General features: G+C 40.6%; 1 protein-coding gene across 3 annotated transcripts; it reads right to left on the bottom strand.

The window, feature by feature from the left end:
- Positions 1-1,313: 1,313 nt before the first annotated feature.
- golga1 (golgin A1) lies at positions 1,314-18,079 on the bottom strand. 3 transcript variants are annotated; one of them, XM_080041823.1, is made up of 24 exons: positions 17,905-18,079; positions 16,214-16,510; positions 14,460-14,550; positions 13,016-13,090; positions 11,848-11,945; positions 11,719-11,751; positions 10,886-11,014; positions 10,448-10,617; positions 9,936-10,047; positions 9,727-9,810; positions 9,099-9,224; positions 8,534-8,629; positions 7,617-7,712; positions 7,160-7,255; positions 6,141-6,281; positions 5,455-5,529; positions 5,201-5,290; positions 4,853-4,955; positions 4,370-4,509; positions 3,967-4,125; positions 3,804-3,863; positions 3,055-3,279; positions 2,840-2,926; positions 1,314-2,302 (listed from the first exon to the last, which is right to left on the bottom strand). In XM_080041823.1, exons 2-24 carry the CDS (start codon positions 16,340-16,342, stop codon positions 2,222-2,224), a joined length of 2,496 nt encoding a protein of 831 aa, XP_079897949.1. In that variant the 5' UTR covers positions 16,343-16,510; positions 17,905-18,079; the 3' UTR covers positions 1,314-2,221. The 3 variants fall into 3 exon arrangements, with proteins under 3 accessions (XP_079897949.1, XP_079897950.1, XP_079897951.1); XM_080041824.1 differs by lacking the exon at positions 13,016-13,090; XM_080041825.1 differs by lacking the exon at positions 10,886-11,014.
- Between the last annotated feature and the right edge of the window lie 1,683 nt (positions 18,080-19,762).

Consider the following 19,762-nt stretch of genomic DNA (forward strand, 5'->3'; position numbering starts at 1 on the left):
TGGAAAATAGACGTATGAGTGCTGCCAGCATTGCTGAAGGGCTTGAAGGGGTGGGGGGTCAACCTGTCAGTGCTCAGACCATACGCCGCACTCTGCATCATACTGGTCTGCATGGCTGTCATCCCAGAAGGAAGCCTATTCTAAAGATGATGCACAAGAAACCCCACAAAAAGTTTGCTGAAGACAAACAGACTACGGACATGGATTACTGCAACCATGTCCTATGGTCTGATGAGACCAAAATACATTTATTTGGTTCAGATGGTGTTAAGAGTGTGGAGCGGCAACCAGGTGAGGAGTACAAAGACAAGTGTGTCTTGCCTAGAGTCAAGCATGGTGGTTGGAGTGTCATGGTCTGGGGCTGCATGAGTGCTGTCAGCACTGGGGATCTACAGTTCATTGAATTCTAACATGTACTGTGACATACTGAAGCAGAGCATGATCCCCTCCCTTCATAAACTGGGCCGCAGGGCAGTACTGCAACATGATAACGACCCCAAACACACCTCCGAACGACCACTAGCTTGCTAAAGAAGCTGAGGGTAAAGGTTATGGACTGGCCAAGCATGTCTCCAGTCTTAAACCCTATTGAGCATCTTTGGGGCATCCTAAAACGGGAGATGGAGGAGCGCAAGGACTCTAATATCCACCAGCTCCTTGATGTCGTCATGAATGGGTAGAAGAGGGTTCCAGTTGCAACCTGTGAAGCTCTAGTGAACTACATGCCCAAGAGGGTTAAGGCAGTGCTAGAAAATAATGATGGCAAAACAAAATATTGACACTTTGGGCCCAATTTGGAAATTTTTTCTTAGGGGTGTACTCACTTTTGTTGCCAGCAGTTTAGACATTAATGGCTGTGTGTCGAGTTATTTTGAGGGGACAGTAAATTTACACTGTTATACAAGCTGTACACTGACTACTTGACATTGTATCAAAGTGTCATTTATTCAGTGTTGTCGCATGGAAAGATATAATGAAATATTTGAAGAAATGTGAGGGGTGTACTCACTTTTGTGAGATACTGTATGTTGGTGGATAGGAAACAAGAAACCGCAGTACAGATACAGTATGTGTTCACTATTTCATAAACACTTGTCAGTCACCATTACATATTTGTTGTTGCCAATTCTGTCTTTACCAAATGAATGTATATAAATGAATGTTAAATGTAAACAATTAAACTAAAAGTTCAGGCCATGCTTTAAAGGTGATTTCAATGATATAGTGGGAAGAAATACAGTAGGAGTAATTTTGACGATTATTGAGAGAGCACTGATGTTTCATTAAGATGCACACCCAACTTATTTTCGATGATTTCCAAATCACACATGGTTCCAAATGACTAAAAAAAAAATGGCTAAAATTAATATTTTTCAACAGCTTATAAAAATAAAAAAAAAAGTAAAGGTTAAGAAAATTGTTGACCATAGGGTAGGAACCTTAAACTCTACATGTACACACATTTAGATCCTTTAACACAAAAGGTGAACTATGGAAGTCCATTTGGCAGGTACTATTAAATAAACTCTCACCGCGATACTGACACCAGATCAGCTTCAGTATCCTGTACAAGTCATTAAATTACACATTTTCATTAAAGCCCTCTGTGATTCAAAAGGAAACAAGTAACAGAATAAACGGTCATTGGGCAAAAGGCTGTAGCATTTGTCCAGTGCAGACGGCCACATCAAGTCACACAAACACCCATGTGACTTGTGTGGTTTGAATGTGGGTAGAAATTAGACAGTTCCTATGATAACAGTCTGTTATTTATTTCTGTATATTGTGTCTCTTTTCCTTACTTAGACTGGAAAACATGTGATCGGTGTCATACTGTATGTCAGCCAGGAGAAATGATACAAGACCTTTCATTTTACCCATAGAAGTCCATCTGCATTAACCGTGCATGGACAAAAGAGTAAAAAATAAAAATAAAGTCATTTCAAAATAATATTTTAAAATGACCAATTGATTCTGAATAGACCTGTATCCCTCAATCATACCCGTGCAGCCCTTCTCTGCTCCAGACAGAGCAGAAGACAAACAGATCTTCCCACACATAGCCAGCGGGGGACTGTGGGGGGAGGCCGTTTGAAAAAAGTTTAAAGCTAGAGTCCTTGCTTAGTGATGGGAGCCTTGGAGGAAGGGAAGGCGGTCCTTTTAGTTGCATTCTCTCCATCACTTCAGCTCTCTTTCTCTCTCTCTCTCTCTCTGCCGCTCATCAGCTCCACTGGGTGGGCGCGCCTGAGACTGAAGGCCGGATGGTTCCCTTTGGAGAAGGCTTGGATCCAAACCAGGACATCTACGACAAAAAAATGGAGCAGTGTCACCATTTTTTATATAGAAATGGGCAAAGGTCGCTCATCCAGGTTAGCTTACCTCAAACACTGGTAGTCAAGGGGAGCAGGTCAAAAAATAAACTTTACAACATCACCAAATGTTCCTGTGTACTTGTTGAGACTTGTTTATTTACCATGTTATGTTTGTTGGGCTCTATATTTTTACACATTATGTAATTTTTAAACCAAATACATACATGACCGTCACAGGCACAATCATTTAATTTGCTGTTACTGGTCATTACAGGAAAAATGAGACTGTTTCATAAACATTGAAAAGTTCCTCGTAGTCACTTTAAATAGCTTTTTTTGACTATTTTGACTGACTTGTTTGTTTTCTATGTGCTGTGGTCATCATTGTAAATGAGAGTTTGCTCTCAATGGTCTATGGAGATGAAATAAAGTTTGAAGGAATGAATGAATCCAGGCTGTATAAGAGCAGCGATGTGTTTGGTAATAAAGCTTACAGTGAACAAAGTGACTGTTAATCAAAGACCAACCTTGTACTCCAGGGTTTGTTTCAACATGTCCTCTTCCTCACGAGTGAAGTTCAGCAGCACAGATACAGCTCGGATCAGCTGGAATGCCTGACAGAACAAGACACAGATTCACAGTGCCAGGGTCAGTAGTCATTTAGCCAATACACAGCAGCTTGATATACAGAACATCTTCCCCTGCTTGTTTTAGCCTATGTTGGTTTAAATAATGGCCTTACCTCAGCCTCCCTGGATGACATGAACTTTAGCACCACGTGTTTGAGATACATGAAGTTGATTTCTCGTGAGTCGTTGAGGTCTGAGGTGTTGGTGACAGTGGTGTTGAAGGTGGGGGGGCTGGGGGTGGAGGCTGGAGGAGGCTCTGGGTTAACCCTCTCTTGTTTCTCTGCTCGGCTTTCTGGAATCTTCTCCCTGCCCTCAGCTTCTGGCTCAGGCTTTAGTTTCTACAGAGCACAAAGAGAACAAGCCCTTTACAATGTACTGCAATCCAATCTAATGTAACGAAGAGACTTTCTAATGTTCAGAGAGGAGCTGATTCAACAGTATGGTGAATACCCAAACCCAACCCTTCAAGGCTTTAATGACTTTGCACTTTGTTTAATCAACTTTCCACTTGTCAGAGAAATGTTTAATGAAAATAAATCATGTGGAAGGTTGTATTTATTTTATAATGACTGGACTTAAAAATGATTTGCATCCACAGAAACTTGGGCTTGACATTAAGCTTAAATCAGAAGTGAGAAAGTATGAAAATGTGTTCATTAAAATTTGTCCTGTACATGTTCTAAAAGTGATTACTCCACATCAAATGGCTTTACTTTGTTAAGGTCCATTTGTAAAAAAAACAAACAAACAAATAAAACAGTGAACTACAGTAGCTCCAGTGTTAAAACATGTCCAGTTTGCAGACATATTGTCTGAACTAAGGAAAGACAGTAAAGCCATGTTAAGAGGGACTGTGTCTTACCAGTTCCTTCTGCAGCGTTCTCTTCAGTTCAGCCAGCCTCTGCTGCAGCTGCTTGATGGTCTGCAAAACAACGTGGATGGGTTTAATGTGTGCCGACGGCTGTATTTTCAGCTCATATCGGTGTTTAACATAAAGCTAGAGAGACATATAAAGGCTATCTGACCCTGTTCTTGTCGGTGAGCTGCTGCTCCAGGTCTCTGTTGACCTTGTGGATGTGGTCCAGGTCGTCCATGGTCACAGTGCCGTTGTGTTCCTCCTCACACACTGCAGGGCTCTGGAGCTGCTCTGTCAGGGTCTCCACCTCCACCTCCAGGTAGGAGATCTGAACAGCACAAACACCCCAAAAACATAGATTTAAACCATACCAGTACAATCTGAATACAAACTAGATTAGAACAAACTGATGGTGGCACACACAGGAGAGTAAATAATAACAGAAGGTGTGAAAAACATTGGCAGTAAAACACTGCTACAATGTACAATGAAATCCTATATGTTTAGTTCAATATGAGAGCGGGCCTGAATGTACGTATGTATTTTAGCCTTGGTGTGTAGGTGCAACTAACCCGCGCCTGGCAGCCGTCTAGCTGTTGGGTCAGACCGCTCAGCTGGGAGTCTTTGTCCAGCTCCGTCTGCTCCAGCTGGGCACGCTGCCTCTCCAACTCCTCCTGGAGCTGGACCAGGGAGGCCTGCCGACACTGCACCTCTACACACACACACACACACAGGCACCATTGTTAATAAGTAAACAGAAGGAGGAGAGCAAAATTAACCACTTCATGAAAAAGTTGCAACATTTGCTTTCTTTTATAAAAATAAACATAATTATGAACTGCTAACTCTGCTACTAAGAGGGTTCTTAATTATTTTTGGCGACTGTGTAGGAGGTTTTGACGGTTGTGTGTGTGTGTGTGTGTGTGTGTGTGTGTGTGTGTGTGTGTGTGTGTGTGTGTGTGTGTGTGTGTGTGTGTGTGTGTGTGTGTGTGTGTGTGTGTGTGTGTGTGTGTGTGTGTGTGTGTGTGTGTGTGTGTGTGTGTGTGTGTGTGTACCATTGTGGAGTGTCCTGATGTCTTCCTCTCTCAGTGCTAGCTTCTCACTGACAGTGGACAGTTCCTGCTGTGTGGACTGTAGAGATGAGGTCATCTCTCCAACCTGATAACAAAGCAAAGGGAAACACTTTTCACTACACACATTACGCTTTCACACAGAATGACAGCTACAGTCTGAGTGATTAAATAAAGAACCAACTGAAAACAATCTCTTCTGTTCTTTTATGTTTGTACTATGTATTACTGGTTCAGAGGGAGACGGGCTACATTAGTTGTGAGTGACCACATGTTAGCGGTTGCCTTTCTATTATAGTGAATACTGCATGGTGTGTGTGTTTGCCCAAAGACCTGTGTTTGTAGCTCCTCCTTCTGTCGTCTGCTTTCTTCTAGAGCTTTGGCGATCTCCGTGCTCACAGTCTGCCGGCTGCTCAGCTCCACCTGAGGGAACAAAACCAAGACCAAGGCATTGAGCACTACAATACTGTGCTGTATTCATATCACCCACCTATTGTTTGGAGTCAGTACACCCTCGATAGCACAAATGGATCACACAATTTTGGTGAGGTTGAAAAAAACAAGCGAGTTGATTTGAGTAGTGTTACCCTGCACTGCTCCAGCTCTTGTGTCTGTTGTCTGAGAGCAGAGTCTGCCTGGTCCTTCTGCTTGTCCAGATCAGCCTGACACACACAACAAGGGTAAAGGATTATTCTACATCAAGCAAATGGCGCTCACGCTTCAATGCAACCAATACATTTATATGTACGGTAGTGCCATAGATTATAAAGAAACGAAAAGAGTAGACAATGACCAGCCATAAATCAGGACGTGAGTCGCAAACTGCAGCAAATGCCAGAAAATGCTGCGAAAAGCTCCAGTGGGGATATTTAGTGTGATTAAGGTGTTTGCATGTCTCAATAATGCGACTAACATTGGAATACCCCAGCTGTCTAAATGCGATTATGGCTTACTTCGACTATGACTCCTACTCCAGCTAAAACTATGATGGTTGATTGCTGTCTGTGTTCTCATTGACAACTTTAGTTTGGTATTTTATTTTTTGGTCATTTTAAATTGTATTTCACGTCTGATGTATTATTTGTTTTAAGTGGCTTTTGTAGCTTATCAGGGCGCCATGGTAAATAAGAACTTGTTCTTAGTGACTTGTCTGTAAGGTAAGCTGAAACTGCTGTTTACATGGCCATGTCTTATTTGTAATGTGATCTCAAACCATGTTAATATCAGAATATTGCTGTGCCTGTAAACGTGCTCATTTAGAAAGAGAACCTACCAGCCTGTCCTGTAGAGCCTGTCTGTCTGTCTGTAGAGAGGTGATGCTCTCCTCCAGCCGGCTGCTCTTCTCCTGACTCTGCTGCTCCAGCAAACACACCTGCTGCTCCAGGAAGGCCTTCTCTGCACTCCACTCTCCTTGCTGAACAAAACAACACATGTACAAATACATACTTCAATACAAATAAAAACTTTTAAAAACACAATCTAAACTAGATTATTCCCTTTTTTATTATCAGAATTTCAGGTTTTAAAATTTAAAATGTCTCTATATTTGGCAAATAGGAGCACATTCAATAGCTAATTATCTTAATTACAAGTAATATATTTTGACTTGAACACTCACAAACCCAACTTATTTCAAAAGTGAATATGTAATAGAAACAGTATTATATCATAGAAATAGCAATAGTTTTAGGCTTTAAGCTTTTAACATTTTAATTTCTGTACCAAATGTCTTCATAACTGTGACTCACTATGTTTACTGAAAACATAATTCTTATGAAGATATTTTTCTGCACAAATGCATTTTGCAAGCGGTGGTGCTGCATTACCAGGAGGACTATCTATCGTACGTTACTGCCTTCCACCATGTCATTATTGATACTACCACCAGATGGCACCAGAGTACAGTGTGGATATTTTTCGAGTCAGGAGGCGGCTATGGGAGGCGGTTGAGGAAGAACAACAATTTGAACTTTTATTAATCTTTTTAATTGTATTCAATGATTTACATAGTAAATCAAAATGTACATTTTCGAATTATATTAAAGTTTTTCGACAACCATTATTGTCCAATAATTGATAGAGAAAAGTGCCTGAACTTTCGCATCCACAGTTCTCATGAGGTACGAGGTTAAGCTCTTCATGTTGACTTTCCTGTGCCATTTTTTCCAGTTGGCTGACAAGAACTATGTGTGCCTAGAGAGTCTTCACACCAGAAATCTATAGGTTGAGTGATAGTTCTGTCTACTCAGCTTTTACTGTCACATCCAGCCTATTCCTGCCTTGTGTTCATACCAGTTTGTCCATGTGCTGCTGGTCCTCTGTGATCTGCTGCTCTGCACTCTTCAGTCGACCACTACTCTCTACCACTTGCTGCTCAAGATCTGCTATCTGAAAGCAGAAAACGGTTGATAGTGAGCAAAGCTTTACACCAGGAATATCATTATAAGCAACTTAAGTCAACAGAAAATCATGGGTTTCCTATTAAAGTAAAAAAAAAAACATATTAAAGTTAGCCAAGCCAGAACCTCTTCACTGTGTATGCTTCCAAAATCCACATGTTTTTGTTAATGAACATAGGTCAAAAGGAACAAGTTGATTTAAAGCTTATAAGTTCTCTAGTAAAAAATTAAATAAACATCAAATATAAGGCTTAGAGAACTTTCATTAACTGTAAATCGAATGAATCCTATGCCTCTATAGCTTACATGTTAGCCATAATCAGAGTAGCCTAGCCAGTGGATGTGCTCACCTGTGTGTCTGTCCTCTCTCTGTAGGCTCTGGAGGAGTCGTCTTTGTGCCGGAGGAGGTTCTGCAGCTCAGTGATGCTGCAGCTCATTCTGGAGACCTGAGGTCAGACAGGTGGGCCATTCTGTCACACTCATTTATTATTCTCACCAACAGCCTTTTTCATTTGACATCATAGCCTGATCTAAATATGGAACTAAACCAAAACGACCAGATTTGAAACTAAATAAGTCATGTTAAGCCTTGAGCGGTTTCAATTCGGTACGGTATGGCATGCATTTATTTTCGTTTCCACTGTCAAATGTGCGTAAAGGGTACCAAAATAAGCTAACCATGCCAGACCTATTTTTGTCACCCATCCGTTTGTGTTACCAAGCTGTCCCAAAGGATGGAGCTACACACTGCGGTCCTTAGATGTGTCATTTCTGTGCCAGAGAAATGCAGCTTTTTGTTTAATGTGTGGTATTCCTCCTCTTCATTGAATTTATTGGCGGGCTAAACTGTGTCCCGCTGCTATGATGTCATGATAGTTTTGTAGCTGCTGAGGCCAGCGCCGTTTGACAGCTCTGGTCCATAGACTGTATGAACTATGTTAACGCGGTCCGGCATAAACCCGCCTACCAAGTGATGGTGCTGTTGGCAGTGGAAACCCAAGCCAGATCTATGGTTACTGTTCCGTACCAAACCGTGCCGCGCCGAGGCATTAGTGAAAATGCAACTAAATAAAGCTGCAATTCTTTTGTATTCTTTTTTAAATACTGCAACATAAACCTCTGTTTGGTGATATATGACTGCAAATTTAGCACAGTGACTTAATACCTCAACAGTGATATCCATAAGTATGCACATGTTGGCCGATATAAGTATCAAATGATAATATATGCAGGGACTTAAACACAGGTTAAGGGCTCAGTGTTTTACCTGTGCCTCCAGAGAGCTGACAGTATCGGCGTGGTTTGTCCGGGCCACCAGCAGCTCTGCTCTGCTCTCCTCCACACTCTGCTCCAGGCTGCACTTCTGGAAAGCAAAACAACTGCACTGGTCAGACAGCTGATTTGGCTTTTAAGTTTTAATACAGTTTCTGAATCGCATTTCAGGGGGACTGTGGAGTTTCTCACTTGAGGGGGCAGGACGTAGTACTAGGCATAATGAAATACATGGAAACAGAAGCTTTACATAGTATCACTAAACAGCAGTAAAAGTGTGCAATCATTTCAACAACAACACTCTCCATCACCACTCAAACATCTGTCATTTCTATGGCGAAAGACATTGACAGAGCTTTTTAAAGTTACATTTCAATTCCTTTGACTTCATCCCGAATTGAATCCAATTGAATCCAATTCAGTGTATGATAACTAAATTGATAATTACTTTGAGCCATATAAATGTCTGACTGAAAGAAAGTATTTCATTTAATTGGAGCGCAGGGTAAGTGTCTTAAAGATCTGGTCTGAACAGCGCCTTGCTCTAGATGTTCTCTGACCTCCTGGAGCAGCTCTTGGAGATGTTGGTCCTGGCTCAGGTCCCCCTGCAGCCTTCTCTCCAGAGACTTGACCTTCCTCTGAAGGTCCACTAACGAGCGCTCTTTGTCCTCCTCAGTGACAGCAGCCTGGTGACGGCAAGGCAACACGTCAAACAACACAATATTACTCATGTCTTTTACTAGGGCAGTCAACTTTTACAGCAATTGTTTTTAGCTATACTGTCGTTCCCATGTGGGTGGGATGGATGTTCAAAAATGTAAACTCACTTTTGTATTACCGTAAGTTTTGTTATAAATTCATATCACATTTACATTGTCAATTTGATTTAAACAAATTATTGCAAATTATGTTTTAACAACTTTTCCTAAGTAGCTTTAGTTAACAACATTAGATTTCTCCTTAGGGTAGCTTTGCCCCTATTTCAACTTCTTCCAGTGTGAAGTCATCACAGTTTATGATTTCAAAGTATGTTCTGTTGGAATCGGTTCTCATTTGTTGATGACCTTTACAAGTCACGCACAATGTTACGGTCTATTTCAGGTTGTTGCCAAATGGAATGCAATCTAAACTGGATTGCATTTTTGGATCACACACATACAGAAGATAAAGAAGGCCCATACTGCTGACCTTTTGTTGTTGCAGTTTGAGGGCGTCATGTTCAGTGTGCAGTTCCTGGAGGGACCTCTCTAAAGTGGACACCATACTCTGAGACTGAAACACAAACTCATTTTACTCACACACAACTAGCGTGACAAATGGTTGACAGAGTGAATGAATAGTGAGAACAAGTTGAGTAAAGCATCAGTAGCGTGCAGCAGGCTGTGTTTAGTACTGACCTTGGTGAAGTCTTCAGAGACCTGCTGGATGACTGAGGTCAGCTCCTGGCTCTGGGCCTTCAGCTCACCCATCTGTTTGTCTGCCTCCTCTCTGAGCAGCAGCAGCTCCTCTCTGCACACATCACATGCACAATGTCTTCTAGTGGGGCTTTTCACACTCATATCTTAACAACAAATACAAACTTGTAATGGAGCTTGTAAATTGCATAAATAGAGTACATTTACCATTTATAATATTGATCTTTATATGCCTCATGCTTGTGAGCGCAATATCTCGTGAACGCCTTGAGGGATTTTATTCAAACTTTGCACAAATGTTGGCTTTGACCTATGGATGAACTGACTAGTTCAATGGTCTTGTACCATAATGCAGCTTGTTCGGCAACAATAATATAAAACCACACACACACACACATAGACAGACAGACAGACAGACAGACAGACAGACAGACAGACAGACAGACAGACAGACAGACAGACAGAGCGAGCTGTCGGTTGGATACCATTCTTACCGCTCTATTTCAAATTCCGTGTTGAGTCTGCAGCTCTCGTGGTGCTGCTGTTCCAGAGCTTTGAGCCTGGTGCGGGTCTCGGCCAGGCCTCTGCGTGCAGACTGGAGCTCAGCCTCCTTCTGCTGGATCTCCTGCTCCCTCACACTCAGCTGCTCCTCCTTCTGCAGCAACTGATACACACCAATACAGGGAGGTATACTCTAGTCAAAGAGCTAAACAATGAGCTGCTATGAATGCAGTTAAATTAAATGATTAGTCTAAGCAACCTGCATTTAAGAGGTAATATCAAATATAAAAGAGAAATAGACTTTAATATTACATTGACACAATATTGGTCAAATCACACCTGTACTGGTGCTACTAATGACTCTACCTATTCTGCACTGATGCTGACAAGACTGCACTGATCTGACGAAAATCCACATGTACAGTACGCACCATGTGTTTAACTTTAGCCAGCTCCTGCTGCTGAAAGCCCTCCAGTTCATCCAGGTCGTCTCTTTTCTGGAAGAGTGCTAAGCTTTGCTCCATCATTCCCTCTATGCGTGCTGACAGGGCAGCCTTCTCCTGAACACACACACACAACAGGTCACATTACACCATCGGCAGGAACTTTAAAAGAGGCCACATTTAAGTGTGCTATCAAACCCTGTAGTTTGGTTTGTTCTCCTTTTGGAGGCGATGGAATAACGTGTAGTAGGGCGATGAGCAATAACTGGCACTTTTAATAACTTAGCACACCAAATTCGTATGGTCCCCTAATTTCTGGTTTGTCATGAGCAACAGTTGTATATTGTTTGTTTATTGTACTCTTTTACTGTTCTTTTTTTGATTGTTTGTGATTTTTTTTAACTTGTTTTTGACGCCAACTGGCCAAAATGCAAATGGATACTTTGGATACTATATGTGTGCAGGTGACTGAGGAGGAGTTATCCTGTGTTCCACTACTCATTAGTATAGTAGAAAAAGATTTAGGATGTCCCAACTCTTGTGGTCAGATTAAGCATGCTTAAAGTTCCTGGATGCAGGGATGAATCAATTCAACCTGATTGATGGTGGATGCCAAGTCCACTCTCTCTCTCTCCTTCCCAGCAAATAAGGGTTTTGTTTTATTATGTTTTGTTAGCAAACTTTGTTACACTGCACTACATTCCCCACGCACGCGCACACACACGATTCCACTGATGATGCTGGTCTACATACTTTATTCTTTTTCTGTATACAATTCCAAATAAAATTATTTGTTAGTTGAATAGCTTGAAAAGACTGACCTTTTCCACTGCGGCCATTTTTTCCATCCATTCCTGCCGGTAAAGAAGAGAAAGTGATAAGCACCTGAGCCATACAATAGTACTATAGTAGTAACCTGTATAACAAATGAGACACAGAGGCATTTTTACCTGATCCTTCTTTTCCAGTGCCAAAGTCATGCCCTCCGCCATTTTGGCTCTGCTGGACTGGTGGGTCTCATTCTGGTCCTGCGTTTTCTTTATGGATACTGGGCAGAGGAAGGGAGTGAGAGAAGAAGGGGAAAGATGGAAACCATACAGAGAGGTTTGTGTACGCAAGCATCGCAAACAGAAATATAAAATCACACGGTTAGTAGCTGTGAAAAGTTAAGAAGTCCCATTAAGTAGTTAGTTTATTTCAGAAGCAAAGACAGACAGAAGGGCAAGCAATGCATGGCAGCTGACACAAACTAAAAATAGTTGGCTTGAAGCTGCAACATCTGTGTGTGAACTGAGGAAAAAATGGGCAGACCCTCAGAAGTCTTTACAATGATCAACTTAACCTTTAAAGACAGCTCTGGGAAAGGACGAAAAAAAGCTGTAAGGTCACTCTTTTTTTAATAGCGTATATTACTTCAGCAGATGGAACAATGTAGACGAGTGAGAAACTCCACTCAGAGTTCCAGTGGAACCACATCTGATCTCCTCAGGGTCCCCAAACTTTACAATAAATTCCCAGGAGCCAGAATATCCATATAGTATAATCATGTCATGATCAAAAAACAATGCAAAAGGACGAGGACCAAAACCTAAGACCCAGATATACGGGTTTCTCTGGTGGCTCTAAAGCCCAACAGAGCAGAATGCAAACAATAGGTGTGCCTGCAATCATTGCTTTGACAGTAGCAACAGTAGCTCATGAGCTATATTTACATCACAAACAGTCCCGTGTTTTATTGTAGTTTGGTCCAACTAAAATACTTTCACATTATTAGCTGCTGTTACCACTCAGTGTAGAAATGTAGGAAAAGTAAAGTCAAGGTGTGGGGGTTTACAGAGGGATGTGGGAACACCAACAGTAACTAAAGATGCATACATAACATAATTCTATAAATCAATGTACAGCTGAGCAAGTACAAGCCTTAGAGATTACACATTTTTAGATTTTAAAAAGGAAAAAGCATTCAGAGCTCCCCAAAGCAAAAGCCCATATTATTAGCATCTGGAATTTGAAATGATCTTGGCAGGAGGAAGTGATATAGGCTAGGACGGTGATGGTTAATACAGACGGATGAGAGAGAAAGGTGAAGCTAATCGGGAGGAGAGTAGAGGTACGTACAATCCTGATGCGTTTCTAATGCAATTTCAAGCTTGTCCTTGGTCTTCTGCATAATGCGTAGCTGCTCAGCGTAGTCTAGTGTTGGGAAGTATGGGTGATATGATGATGAGGTATCACACACACACACACACACACACACACATACACACACACACACACACACACACACACACACACACACACACACACACACACACACACACACACACACACACACACACACACACACACACACACACACACAAACACACAAGGTGAGGGAACAGGCAGATGAGGGAGAAAGCAAAAGGGAAAAACATGGTTGAGAAATAATGGAAGGTAGAAGCTATTCATTTTGGTATCTGAGAGAAACCATGGTGGGTTGAAAGGCTGCATGAGAACCTTTAACCTTTGCTAGTGGGGTGAAAAGTCACATCCGCCACCCAGAGGAAGGAGCAGTCATTACACTGAATGGAGGAGAAGAAAACTACTGACACACCCATCACATATTTAAACAGCAATAAGCTATTAGCATTCAAATGGGATCAGGCATTACGGTACACATTACACAGCAGGGGACAACTACTGACCAAAACACGCCTCACAATGAGTGGCTATGGTGATAGATACCTTAATTGTTTACAAGGAAATTAATCAAATGTAGGCTATTAAATAAATACAATTATTTTGTGTCTGTTATTGTATTTCCTATTTATTCTCTAATGCATGCAGATTCCTCTTGTCCACTTCCAAGATGCATTTTAGGAGCCATGTATCATCCCGTTTAATAAAAATGTGGCCTTCAGTTGCTGTTGGCAGTATTCTCTTGCGGCCAAATACATTTTCCCACCCTGCTCTCGTCCACTTCAAATGAAACCTGGTTTTGATGGTCTACGCTTTGCCGGATTCCATGTGAATGCAACATGACACACTATGTGCTGTATTATGCAACATGTACAGTAGAGCCTGCTTTAAGTGAATGGAATAACAGGAAGACGACATTGTTCTTCCAGGGAAAACACAGCTAAAGATATCACTTTTGTGGTAAATTTTGATGGTTGCGGGGGGGATGACAGGCAAAAAGAAAAGGTTTGAAATTGGGTTTTTCAGCAATGCAATGAACGTGGCATTGGTCTATTAATGTTTAACAAGAGTGTCTGTTTTGATAAGCGGCCAGTGTCTTGCAAAATTGGCTAACTCAAGATTAGAATCGGGATGGCTGTCAAAGTCACAGTGTGTTCAATAAATGGAACTTAAGCTTGTGGACTGTTTGTAGTTGTGTCAAGAGAAGACTAGAATCACAGGAATGGAACAGCTCGGGGAAGGACAGACTAAATGAAATGAAATCTGCTTTACACTTCAAAGAGTGAATCCAGCATTTATTGAATCTGGTGATAATCCTAAACAGGAGTGTCACTTGTGTCTGAATGTCTGTGCTGGTGGTTGGGCCTCTCCTCTCTCCTACCTGACAGCTTGGCCTCCAGCCTCCGGATCTGATCATTCCTCCTGAGCAGCTGCGCCGGCAGGTCATCCCTGGAGCTGCTGCTATCAGACGCCTGACACACACACACAAAATTAAAACACACTTAATATTAGTCCTTTATGAGTGGGGAATCTAAAGGTCACCTATTATGCAAAATGCACCTTTTCAGGGTTTTTCAACATTAATGTGGGTCCCTGGTGGGACTAGAGACTCTAAAAAGTATGAGGAAAAAAACAACCCTCTACATTTTTCTCCGCTTCCACATTACTGTAAAACCTGTGTTCAAAAACCCCAGATATCAAGTTTACAGATCAAGTTCAAAAAGCTGTAAGTTATCAATGAGAGTTTGAAAGACGTGGTAATATGACACTATACTGCTGTAGTGCTCCAAAAATACCTCTGTATGATTTGTAATGGCATTTGGCCAGTCAGCTGAATCATGAATAATAAAAAAAAGAGATGAAATATAGCAGACAGATAAGGTGCCACCATTCAGTAACCTTTAATCATGTTGGGTAAACTATGATCTCCACACTACTTAGTATTTATTGGTCTATATACACAGTGTCAGCTAGCCGTATAGCTACTCAGCCACTTCACTAAATAATTAAGCCAAGTGCAACTGAGACGGCATTACAGCCTCCATAGTGAGGGACTGCAGTACACTGATAGCTCCAATAAGCAGAGCCCCTACAATATGGCAAAAACATCAACCAAACCTTTAACATATGACTGGGTGGCTCTGTAGAAACCACTATAAAATGAAGCAGTCACCAAAACAGGTAATTAAGATTACATGTGAGTGTGTGTTCTGTGGTGAACGACATGAGAAATTATCAACGTGGCTTCATGTCTTAAGACTTAGTAACACAATATCCTGCTGACATGAAATCAATACAAAAGAGACCCAACCCTCCAAGTCACTTTATGGTAAATGTCAGTCACAGCCCTAGCCCTGTTAAGAGCCCAGAGCTGCCTAAACTGCTGGCCCACAACTTATTCACACTGGAAAATGGCATGGGAGAAAATAAAAATCCTTCCATGATCACTATTATTTTTCAATTTGGACTGATAGTGTAATCCAATCAAATTGTGAACAAAGTTGACAGATAAAAAAAATCTTGTAATATTGCAAAAATGACCCGTTCAGAAAATATTGACATTGAAAGACATTCTCTGGATGACATGAGTGTACTGAAGGATCAAACAAATAAAACTGCTTTCAGACTGGGTTTAATAACTGCTGTTTTATTGCTTCTAGATTTTTCTTTAATAATTCAAAAGTCTTACAGCAAAAGCATCAAAAGCAGTTTGGTTTCTTTTTTTATTTCCTGCAACATTTATATCAGTTTACTACTCAACTACTGTGTGCGCTGCAAAATAATCTGGTGTTAATGTATAGACTAGGCTCTGTAAACTACTATATTAACAAAGGGTATGTAAACTAAGGGGGACCTCCGAAACTAGCGACATGAAAACAAGTAAAGAAAATACATACTACTAACGCAACAAACCACCTGGTAAAGGGTGCAGAAAACCATTTAGAAAACCACATGCATCCATCCTGAATATGGACTGATGTTAAGGCTAACCATTTTCAAGCTATTTTTTGTTGTTATTATATTGTGTCAATGTGTCTTTGTTTTATTGTAAGAAAAAAATTAAATGCTATAAAAAAAATTTAAATAAAAAAAACATACATTAGGACTGCAATGGTTTTTACAATGAGCACTTACAAAGTCATCCCCAGAGTCTGCCCCCATGGAGGTGATGGATTCCTTGCTGATGGTGCGGGGAATACGGACACCGCTCCGAGGGGCCGTGGCCGCCTCTTCTGCGATCTTCTTCTTCAGCTTGGCAAACATGTCCGACTGCTTTCACTGGCTCTTTGTCAGCACAATCTTCACAGTTTCTGGAGAGCAGGTAACTTCATGGAGGTTTACGTCTCCTTGTTCAGAGTGCTGCCACAGAGCCGTGTCCTTACACAGTGCCATTCAGAAGAACTTCGAACTGGTGGTTCCATTCTGCTACAGCTAGGAAAGAAAGAGAGGAAGTTATTTAATAAGGCAGGCAGAAACATTGGTATTTTTTTCAAACACTGGTCAATTTTCAAAAGTTTGGGTATTTTTCTTGCGTAACATGTCTTCTTTCATACAAGTATTAGGTCAACGGTTTAAATGTGAATTTAGGTGTTTATTGGACATAAACCTTGTCTGTTTGCATCGTATATTCTCCCTTATCTCATTCTCAACATTAGTTATTTTTCAATACTCAACTTCTTTAAATAAACTTTCCATAATCATTATTAGCACATTTCTGATAGTTATTAGCTGGATTTGTTCATATGTTTAATTGTCCGATCTATGATACATTTTCTTCTTAAAAGTATGTTGAAAATGTGAAAACTCTGGCTTTACCGAAAAAGAAAAAATATATAGATGCAAATTTACACACACAATCAGTTAGATATTGCCAAATGTGCACATTTATTCAAACCATTTCATTAAACAGTTTTAATTTAAAAAAAAGTTTTGTGATGATATCGATAAGTCAGAAATTCTACCCTAATCAACTGCAGTGTGTCTGGACTTAGGTATAGTATAGTATAGTAGATTTTATTTGGAGTGGACATGACAATTTCATTGGACGAACCAGATGCATTGTTTACAGTGTGTTAGCATAAATGCTAGTTTACAACACCAGTGTTGAATGACAACAGTGGCTGCTTGTCTGCCAAAGTCACATGTTATAATCAAAATCAAGACCCACTCTTTTTGGCATCCATTATCGTCATCATATAATCATAATAAGTGGGCTATTTTGACATATCAAATATGAGCTGATCTAGGTTGTGGTTGTTAAGAGTCTAGTCTTCATGCAAATTCTATCAACTCATTTACAGGCATAATTATGAAATTATAAAATATTATTATTACTAATAGAAGTATAGCACTGAAGGAAAAAAGAAATTCCCCTAAGAAACCAACCACATATTTCTCAAACTGATATGGCACTGTGGTTGGGAGACAAACGGTTTCCCACAGTAGTCCAATAATGTACTGATAACTTACTCAAAGCAGATGATAACCTTCTGAAAGCGCCTTTTGTTGTTTACTTTTCATAGAGAACGGGAAGTATAATGCAATTCTTTAAAAAAGATGCTTTGGAAAGAAACCAGATTTGGAGTGTGTAACTACAGTACATTTATCTTCATCGCTGTGCTACAGTCAGCCCTAACTGACTGTTGTGTCTCATCAGAGATAATCCCATAAGGAAATATATAATTACAGTGTCAGACTGAGTCGGTTTTGACTGACAGCTTACCAGCTAGCTCTTACTAGCCATAACAATGAGAGTTAACGTTACCACCAGCAGGGATGTTAGCTGACGTTAGCAAGCTCGTTAACTGAAGTCGCCTTTCCCTTACCATATTCATTTTGATACAATATCAGTCCGTGGCGTTTTCAGGTGCCCAATGACTCTACGTTGGCCTTTTCTCTGAAACGTTTCAAGCCCAAATATTAGCTCTCTCGTTGAGTCGCTGGGTGCTATCCCGTCTGACGAGCTAGCTGCTGCTAGCATGTAAACTACACGTAATCGGAATCACCCCAACACAGATGACTGCCGACGTCACAGCTGTGCCTGGGTTGATTGGCCAGAAGAACTGAGGGGCGTGGGGACGTAGCTAGCAACGTGCGCCCCCTTCAGGCATGAAAATTAACAGCAGTAGCACCAGTAGCACCAGTTTCAAACCATAGGTAGTAGGCTATAATAAAACCGGCAGGTGCAGTAGTAGACATACAGTAACCTATCTTATTTTAGCTCCTCATTATGTATGCCTGTAAATAAAACTGTTCATGAGTTTAGCTATCAACGATATCAAGAGTATAAATAATAGTTGAGAAATGCTTCACGCTGCAGTGAATTTCTACTGTAGGGCTTGGACAAATTATTTTACTTCCCATGCCCAATGTAACAGTATTTGGAGTGTCACATGTCAATATTTCAACATGGATTTTTTTTTTCGCTTTCTAAGGTGAAATATAATCTTGAAAAGTTAATGTGTGCGGCTCTGTAGGGGAGAACGGGGTAATTTGTCACACGGGTTGGTTGTCACAATCGTTATATCTCGGAACCAGAAGGCGCTGTCTGTGAAATTTTGGTATGTAAATATCCAGAATTGGGATCAGAGGTCACCTACATAGTCTTCCTTGGAGTTAAACTGCTGAATTTGAGGTGAGACAACGGTTTGTGTTTTTCATGTCAAATTGAAAATATTTAGCGCCTCAGTATTTTTCTTCTAGGCTTTTACACAATGGGTTTATAACAAAACACTTGTTACCCATACAAAGTGTGAAGGGTAAACTATAGTTTAGATTGTGGTTAGCAAGCTAATTAGTTGTCAGATGGTTGTTGGCCTTGATGCTAGCAAGAAATTCAAGTTGGGGTTGGTTGTCACATTTTTTTGGGGGGTTGGTTGTCACATGTTATCTCAAGGCTGCAGCCAGAAAAGGAACCCAATAACAAAATAAATTGTCAAGCTGTATCCTCACTGACACCCCAGAGAAGGAAAGAATAGAGCAGGAAAAGGTAGCTAGAATGCAAAAGAAAAAAGGACAACACAATCAAAACAACCCAGTGCATCCCAAACTAGACCAGCTGCCAAGGCTACAGTAAGTTATGTAGGCCTATTTGTCAACTTGACAATGCAATTAAACTTTCAAATTTAGTTCTACTTGCTTGCCTTCTATTTAAGATTATTCCCATTAAGATAACATTGTGACAAACAACCCCATAGTGTTTGACAACCGACCCCTTGATGGGGTTGGTAGTCACAATGTGTAAGGGTGTCTTTGATGATTAATTTCTTCTTTATCACAATAAGATAGAAAAAGTGAGGGGTACACATTTCAAGCCAACACCTTAAGCTTCAATGTAATGTAGGAATGACTATTGAAAGATGTTTAGGTGATAAGCAATTCTCACTAGAGTAAAAAGTGTGCCTACTTACCCCATTCTCCCCTACATTCTCTCCCTTATAGTTTTGATTACTGTGTGACTCCCAATAAAATGTATTCTGGACCCCTCCATGCTCTGTGCCTTATCTCATCTTGAGGTAAGGTTGTGCAGAAAAAATGGTTTATGGGAAGTGAAGTCAAAAGTGGATGAATTTCTTTTAATTTAACAGTTTCAAAATCTCTTTGAATCCCAGATATCAAAGGTAAATAAACATAGAATAAAACATGTTGTTTGTCGGTAGTTTATTATTTTTGAGAGGAATAGAC

Source organism: Ammodytes marinus (genome assembly GCF_949987685.1).
Source record: "Ammodytes marinus genome assembly, chromosome: 2".
In the NCBI taxonomy this organism is placed as follows: Eukaryota; Metazoa; Chordata; class Actinopteri; order Uranoscopiformes; family Ammodytidae; genus Ammodytes; species Ammodytes marinus.

Bases quoted from the DNA above. Each gene is read 5' to 3' on its own strand.
- golga1 (XM_080041823.1), bottom strand. From the start codon at position 16,342: ATGTTTGCCAAGCTGAAGAAGAAGATCGCAGAAGAGGCGGCCACGGCC. The intron at 11,946-13,015 runs GTACGTACCTCT...TCCTCTGCCCAG, and splicing joins ATTAGAAACGCATCAGGATT to TATCCATAAAGAAAACGCAG. The intron at 11,752-11,847 runs GTAAAAATGCCT...CTTTACCGGCAG, and splicing joins CACTGGAAAAGAAGGATCAG to GAATGGATGGAAAAAATGGC.